The following is a 7,988-nucleotide window of genomic DNA, read 5'->3' on the forward strand; positions in this document are numbered from 1 at the left end:
CGATCATTTTTTCTGCTTCAGCTCAGTGACCCTCAGCTCAGCCAACCTCAACTCAGCCAAGGCTCAGCTAGGATGGACCAGCTGAGACAGGAAGCAGCCCTCTGATTCAGTGATCTGCTGCATTCTAAGATGCTCATCCAAGGGGATCTTGCTATAGGATTGCTACTTTAGAAAATAATAGCCTCAGAAAGAGCAGAATATACTTGTGACACAATTTGCAACTTTCTTTTTAGTAGAGTGATAGAGAACTATCAGCATCTTCTGGCTTTGGCTTTTGCGGCAAAGGAGGTTAACGAAAACCCCCAGATTTTACCCAATATTTCACTGGGATTCAATATTTATGATAACACTTTGGATGCTAGCTGGGCCTATCCTGCTGCAATGCACTTTATTTCACCAAAGGACAGACTTCTCCCCAATTTTAAGTGTGGGACCCATGAAAATTTATTGACTATCACTGAGGATATTACTTATTTCTACTTTCCTATACCACAAATATTTGCTATCTACAAGATTCCTCAGGTAAGACAGTATGTGTGTAAAGATACAGGAAAAAAATACAATTTAATACTACTTTCCATTTCAGTCATGGTTTTGGGTGCCTCCCAAATTAGTTTTTTTAAAAAAATATATTTTTATTAAATTTCAAATGAAAAAAGTTACGAAAAATTATACAATTATAGATGACTGATGAACAAAACAGACATAAAATAAACTATATGAGGGATCTGAATGCATTGTGGGTAGCAGCTACAGTTTTCATATAATAGACATAAAGGCTAAGGAAAACAGAATTACAAAAGATAGACTCTATTATGCAAAGGAAGGCTGATTAAAGTATTCAAATGCCCTCACTGAATTTATCAACCACATTCATTCAAATAAATGGGACTAATGTTTTATCAGGGTGTAAACTATTTTTTTCACCACAAATGCAATATATGTTTAGCTCATATATGATTCTGCTTCAATCATGCTGGAGAACAGCGAAATCCCTTCCTTCTACAAAATGCTTCCAAAGAGACTTGATCAGTTCAGGGGGATTCTCAAATTACTTGACCATTTCCAATGGAGATGGATTGGATTGTTTGCTGCAGATGGAATGACTTTACAATGGTTCATACAAAAGATGATACCAGAATTTTCCAATCATAGTATTTGTTTTGCATTTCTTGATTCATTCACCAGTTTTGAATATGATATTGAGAAAAGAAATTATATCAGAAGTACAGTGTACTTGTCTGATAAGATCATGAACAGCAAAGTCAATGTCTTGGTCTTCCATGGAGAGACTAGAAATATGTGCCTTTGGAGACATCTTCTACACCTAGGAATCAAGGCCCAAATGCAAAATCCAAAAGGAAAAGTCTTTATTCTGACAATCGGGATGGAGTTAAAGACGTACCTCTTCAATCCTATCTTAGATATGCGATATATCTCTGGAGCTTTATCATTTGCACTTCAGTCTAATGAACTTCAAGGATTCAGACAATTTATTCAGAACAGAAACCCTTCTAATGCTGAAGGAGATACTTTTATTAAAGATTTCTGGACAGATCAATTTCGCTGTATATCCCAGGACATTGTTCTGGACCGTTTTGTATTGGGTAATTACTCTGGGAGAGCTTGCACTGGAGAGGAGAAACTCGAGAGCCTTCCTGAGCACGTCTTCCCAAGGAGTGTAACAGGCCAGAGCTACAGCTTTTACAATAGTGTCTATATCGTGGCTCATGCCTTACATGTCATGATTTCATCCAGATCCAGAAGGAGATTGGGGATGAAGAGAGAAAGATGGAGCCTTCATAATCATGAGCCATGGCAGGTGACAGAGTCGAAACTTGAATTAGGGGCTGTTTGTTCAAATATTCTTATCAATTCCAGTGGCATTTAACTGTACACCTGAATGCAAATTGGTGTGTGAAAGAGAAATGAAGAGAGGGAAATGTGAAAGGGCATATGAGAAAGAGTGGGAAATCAGAAAGGGCATATGGTGTTTGTTTTTGTTTAAGGGGCCTTCATAATCATCAGCCTTGGCAGGTGACATAGTCCAAACTTGAATCAGGGGCTGTTTGTTCTATTATTATTATTATTATTATTATTATTATTATTATTATTATTATTTTCAGTGACATTTAACTGTACAAATTGCAAATTGTTTGTTAGGAAGGTTGTTTGTTTGTTTTCTGATTTATATTCAGGGATTCCCTTTTTTTGGTGACAGAAGCACCCAGTCTCTTTGCTTCTTTGCTCCCCACTACCCCTGTGGAGATGTTGATGGGAACTTGATTTGCTCTGTGTAGAGAGTTTCCCAACATATTTTGGGGAAGAGAGAACGATAGGGACCCTTGCATCCCTAAAGCTAATTTCTACATATCACATTTGGAGCAGCTAGCCAGCATGTTTTCATCCATTCAGCATCTTTTCTGAATGGTAGTTTGAATGCTCAAATATGGTGTGTGTGTTGATGTGAGTATGTGCATGATTGGATGAGATTCATTCGGGCAGAGAGAGAGAGATAGGTGCAAGTATGGTGTGTGAAAGAGAAATGAAGAGAGGGAAATGTAAAAGGGCATATGAAAAAGAGTGCTATGATTGAGAGATGTTCATGGTGTGTGTTTTCAGACGCAGGCAAATCTCTAACATTGCCTGAGCGTGAAACAAGTAGATAATAAGTCCTATATAGTAGCATCGGCTTCATCCGAATTGCTGGTCTCACCCACATTGTGAGGTGCTGCTTTAATAAAGGAGACCCAGCTGTATCCCTCAGTTTCATACTCTGAAGGAGAAGAAGAGCCCTGGTCCGACCAAGAACAGCAATATTACATCTCCAGGTCAAGGTAGAAGCAACAGTGATTCATTACAGATGGAGACGTTTATTAGATTGATCCTGTGCTTTTGGTTTGCCTACATCTGGAGAGAGAGAGAGAGAGAGAGAGAGAGAGAGGGAGGGAGAAGTGTGTATGTGTGGAAGAGAAATGGAGAAAGGGAAGTATAAAAGGGTATATGTGAAATATGTATATGGTGGGACTTATCTACGAGAGTATTAACAGAGCTTTATTTTTATTATTAATTTGTGTTCCTCCTTCAGTTTTTATTAATTTTCCATTCACTTTTTTAAAAGGATATATTCCCTCCCTACTCTACCACTGTTTCATATCTAGCTGTACACAGACATGATGATATCCTGTTTGAATTCATTATTTACTTTATTGCCTTTTTGCAAACTGCTTCTTATTCTTATCCTTAGTTCTTATTTGTATACAAAGTTTACATAGGTTTTTTTTATTGTATACATATTATTGTTTAAATTTCTGCCCTGAGTCCCACTTAGGAAAAAAAGGCAGGGTATAAATAAATTAATAAAAATAATAATTTAAATCTTGGCTTTTGTTATTGTAATTTGTTTTGTACCTTTAAGCCTGTTTGGTTTTTTCATAAGCTTTTGGCCATATATATATATATATATATATATATATATATATATATATATATATAAATGTAAGAGGTCCATGTTTGGGACTTTCCACTTTCCCCGGAAACCACTGGAACAATTGTGTTCAAATTTGGACACAGCGGCCAGTACCAATATGTGAGTGCCAACATCACCTTAGATTCCACACATGTCAAAACTTTGCCAGGTAAAAACAGAATTTTCTCAAAAAATAGCGCCCTCCACTGGACAACAAGGGAACAGATGGCATACCCTTTTGCAGCTAGAAAACCATCGCACTCTATCAGCGGCTACACTGGTACTGCAGCTAGAAAACCTTCACACTCTCCACAGAACCTCGGCTTGCCTTTACAAACTAGGCCAAACTAGGCCGAATGGAAGTGGGGACTCGCATGGGTGGGTGATGGGGGGGATGGACGAAATAGGTCATGGGTTGGGACAGGGTGGGGGAAAATATAGGGATGAGCCACAGCAATGTGTGGCCCCATCAGCTAGTAAATAATAAAAATCTGACATAGATCTAGCTTTATTAATATCAAGAGGACAATATCCACCACAGTGGCCTTCATGGAAGCAGGTTTTTTTTTGGTCTGAACCATTTTCTTAAGTAGATTCTTTTTTTCTGTTTTTGTTCTAGCTCTACCATTTTTTGAAAGCTGTGTCATTTAACAACACTGTTGCGGAGAAGATTTCCTTTGACCAGGATGGGGAGCTCATTCAAAAGTATGACATTATCAATTTGGTCACATATCCAAACCAATCTTTCAATAAAGTGAAAGTTGGAAGGATGGATCCCCAAGCTCCTCCTGACGAACTCTTGAGCATCAAAGAGGATGCAATAGTGTGGCCCAGCAGGTTCAATCAGGTAAGACCTCAATGCAGAAGTGTCCCAGTTCTCAATGAGGGTGAGTTTTTTGTTTGAAGCCCAACCCTCTGCACAATTTTGTGCTTGCCTATGCTCATATAACAACCATCCCAACCCTCTGCGGAGAGATTTCATGGAGGGTTCCCCGTTGCATGAAAATTCTACTCTCATCTAAGCAAAAGTAAAAAGCAGTCCTATGCTAATTTATTCCAGAGAGAAAGAGGGCATAGTATCTGCTTCAAAATGTTATTTGTAAAAGACATTAGAATGACAGAAATTGCTTTGCAAAAATGTCTATATCATGCTGATGTCAGGGAGTTTCAGGACACTGATGAACGTGCAGTGGGGGAAGTGGGGCTGGAGGCTGACTGGGAAGGACGGGCAGCCAGGAGGGAAGAGGTGGAGGAAGCTTTAGAGCTGGAGGGCGAAGGACTTAAGGAAATGGAGGAAGAAGCAGTTCAGGGAAGTGAAGAGTCAGGTTCTTCCTTATCCTCATCTGCATCACAGTCTCCCAGAACCAGAAGAGAACTGAAGCAGAAAGAGGAAAAACAGCAACTATTCAAGCGTGGTCTCCAGCTGTGTGTATGCAGCCCATAAATGGAAGTTTCAGAAGCTGGTGAAGGCAGTGAGGCCCCCTGTTACTGCAATTGAGCCATCAACAGTGGGTATTTGGGTATTGTAAGTGTCAGCTTAGACCAGGGGTAGTCAACCTTTTAATACCTGCTGCCCACTAATGCATCTTTCTTGATGGTAAATTTTCCTTACTGCCCGCCAGTGCTTGATGGATGGAGGATTCAGCTTGGGCCGTAGAACCCCCTACCACCCACCTAAAATGCTGAAATGCCCAATAGTGGGTGGTAGGGACCAGGTTGACAACCCCTGGCTTAGACAAGTGGTATCTGTACTTGTTGGGCCAGGGAGCACTCCTGATAGTTGATTGCATACAAGCATCCCTAAACGACGAAAAATTCAAACTAAAAGGCTCATGAATTTTCATGCAGAATTTTTTTAAATGCATATACAAATCTGAGTAACTAAATTCTACACAGCAAATAAAGAGAAATGCAGGGAAACCAAGCATACAAGGTTCCGCTCAACATTGGGTCGGCTGCAAGTGTGTGTGCACAACAGGGCCTGTCACGCCCTCTAAGGGGTCCTTCAGAGCCTATTGCAGCCACATGAAGGCCCAACAGCAGCCCAAAGGAGCCCATTGCACTGGTTTCATTTTCAAGGTAATTCTCACATTTCCTTCAACATACATTCCATGGGTAAACAATTCAAAATGCTGTACTATCCTATGATGAGTATGGGCTTTTAGGTGAAAAAAACTGAAATCCAAAGTGGGTGGGACTCCTGTCCTCTGATAGAAAGATGGTTGACCACACTCCAAGGGAGGTATGTTCTTGAAGAGAACATCGGAACACTTTCTGGGTAAAGGGAGTGCATCTGAACCACGTGTAATGAGGCCTCTCGTTTACTTCAACATATATTCAAATGGTTTTTTTATGTTGCTTAGTAAGCTCAGGCCACTGTATAGCATATTCTGTCGCGAATTCTAATGATTCCAAGATGATTCTCCTGAAGATCAACATCTCAACCTTTCATTTGTTGATAGACACTGCTCTGTGTAAAGGGAGTTCATCTGAACCATGTGTAATGAGGCCTCATAATTTCCTCATTTACTTCAACATTTATTCAACAAGCAAACAATTCAAAATGTTCTTTATGTTGCTTAGTAAGCTACGGCATTGTATAGCATATTCTCTCCTGAACTTTAATGATTCCAAGACAATTCTCCTGAAGATTAACATCTCCCTCTTTGATTTGTTGATAGACACGGCCTGTTGCTTTGTGTAATCCCAAGTGCCCGACCGGTTATAGGAAGAAAAGCAAGGAGGGGGAGTCCTTCTGCTGTTATGACTGCATTGTCTGCCCCCAAGGGTGGATATCAGAGCATGAAGGTGAGAGTTTCAGGATACAGATGAAGAAGAATGTCTATACTTCACAGCCAAATACAAGGAAGAATAACAGGCACATTATGTGAATGCAATTAATGAGCACTGTGTATGCAATGCCCTTTTATGCATCCAGGTCTCCAATGTTATGTGCCTTCCATGTTTCAAATGAGATTTGGTACTGTCTATGAATCTGTATATTTGTGAAACTTAGTATCCAGAGCCATCTAGCACATTGCCAGCTGCTATGCATATGCCTGAGAGTAACAGCTATAGCTACTTTGTGTTACTTACAGAGTTAAAAATAATTCCAACCAGTTTTTGGGGGGGTTTTCTATTTCAGATATGCCTGTGTGTTCAAAATGTCCGGATGATCAATATGCAAACAAGAGACAGAATGCATGTATTCCCAAGACTGTAACCTTCTTATCTTATGAAGAACCTTTGGGTATCAGTTTAACGATTTCTGCCATTTCATTTTCCATTATCACAGTTCTGATGCTAAGAATATTTTTGAGGCATCATGAGACTCCCATAGTTAAAGCCAACAACAGGGGCCTGACCTACACTCTCCTCATCTCCCTCCTACTCTGCTTCCTTTCTGCACTCCTGTTTATCGGCAGACCTGACAAGGTGACATGTTTTCTGCGCCAAACTGCCTTTGGCCTTGTGTTCACAATGGCTGTGTCTTCTGTGCTGGCCAAAACCATCACTGTGGTTCTCATTTTCATGGCCACACAGCCTGGATCCAGGATGAAGAAGTGGGTGGGGAAAAGCCTGGCCAGCTCCATTGTGGTTTCTTGCTCCATTCTCCAAGGAGGCATCTGCCTGGTGTGGCTTTCCACCTCTCCTCCATTCCCAGATAGTGACGCCCAGTCAATGACTGAGGAGATTGTATTGCAATGTAACGAGTCTTCCCCAATCATGTTTTACTGTGTCCTGAGCTATATGGGCTTGCTAGCTATGGCCAGCTTCACTGTAGCTTTCTTTGCCCGGAACTTGCCTGACAGTTTCAATGAAGCCAAGTTCATCACTTTCAGCATGTTGGTGTTTTGCAGTGTTTGGTTGTCCTTTGTTCCAACTTACTTGAGCACCAAAGGGAAATACATGGTGGCTGTGGAGATCTTCTCCATCTTAGCCTCCAGTGCTGGGTTGCTGACTTGCATCTTCTTCCCCAAATGCTACATTATCTTGTTGAGGCCTGAGCTGAACAAAAGGGAGCAGCTAATAAGGAGAGGAAAACACTGAAGAACATTGTTATTCTCAAAAGGTGCTGCTTGTTGTTGTTGTTGTTGTTGTTGTTGTTGTTGTTGTTGTTACTTATAGCTCATTCAAAGCTTTTCTGACTTAAGTATAAATTAGGATGTGGATTTATTGTACAAAGAATATCTTAAAATGACATAATTGTGAATGTTCTTTCCCCCATTATTCACTTTCTATCCATATCATTCATCTAGACAGAGCAAGGCAGAATTCATTGATTTTGCTTTCCATGTTACCATCTCAGCAACACTGTTAGGTATGTTATGTTGAAGGATAGGAAATGAGCTTAGTTTTATTTTAAGGTGATTCTCCTTCATTGGAGTACAATGCTGTAATAACAATACCTGTTATTGTCTGTTCCTTTAATTGTGTGATAACAAACTGGCATGGAGGCCTCTGCAGGCCTCCATATACCTCCACTCTGGGAGGGTTCAAAAAATAAATAAATACTAAA

General features: G+C 40.2%; 2 protein-coding genes across 2 annotated transcripts; both read left to right on the plus strand.

Annotated features, from left to right (window-relative positions):
* The first annotated feature begins 973 nt into the window (after positions 1-973).
* LOC132593114 (extracellular calcium-sensing receptor-like) lies at positions 974-5,253 on the plus strand. The gene is made up of 3 exons (XM_088655827.1): positions 974-1,822; positions 4,089-4,316; positions 5,092-5,253. Exons 1-3 carry the CDS (start codon positions 974-976, stop codon positions 5,251-5,253), a joined length of 1,239 nt encoding a protein of 412 aa, XP_088511953.1.
* A 1,363-nt stretch (positions 5,254-6,616) lies between these two features.
* Positions 6,617-7,519, plus strand: LOC148683861 (vomeronasal type-2 receptor 26-like). The gene has a single exon (XM_088655828.1). The coding sequence runs from the start codon at positions 6,617-6,619 to the stop codon at positions 7,517-7,519; it is 903 nt and encodes a 300-aa protein (XP_088511954.1).
* Positions 7,520-7,988: the final 469 nt, after the last annotated feature.

This window comes from Zootoca vivipara, chromosome 12, assembly GCF_965207765.1.
Source record: "Zootoca vivipara chromosome 12, rZooViv2.hap1.1, whole genome shotgun sequence".
In the NCBI taxonomy this organism is placed as follows: Eukaryota; Metazoa; Chordata; class Lepidosauria; order Squamata; family Lacertidae; genus Zootoca; species Zootoca vivipara.

Excerpts from the sequence above, each read along its gene's own strand:
- LOC132593114 (XM_088655827.1), top strand. The coding sequence starts at position 974 with ATGCTGGAGAACAGCGAAATCCCTTCCTTCTACAAAATGCTTCCAAAG. Across the intron at positions 1,823-4,088 it reads ATAATCATGAGCCATGGCAG|CTCTACCATTTTTTGAAAGC; the intron begins GTGACAGAGTCG and ends TTTTTGTTCTAG. Across the intron at positions 4,317-5,091 it reads GGCCCAGCAGGTTCAATCAG|TGCTTGATGGATGGAGGATT; the intron begins GTAAGACCTCAA and ends ACTGCCCGCCAG.
- LOC148683861 (XM_088655828.1), top strand. The coding sequence starts at position 6,617 with ATGCCTGTGTGTTCAAAATGTCCGGATGATCAATATGCAAACAAGAGA.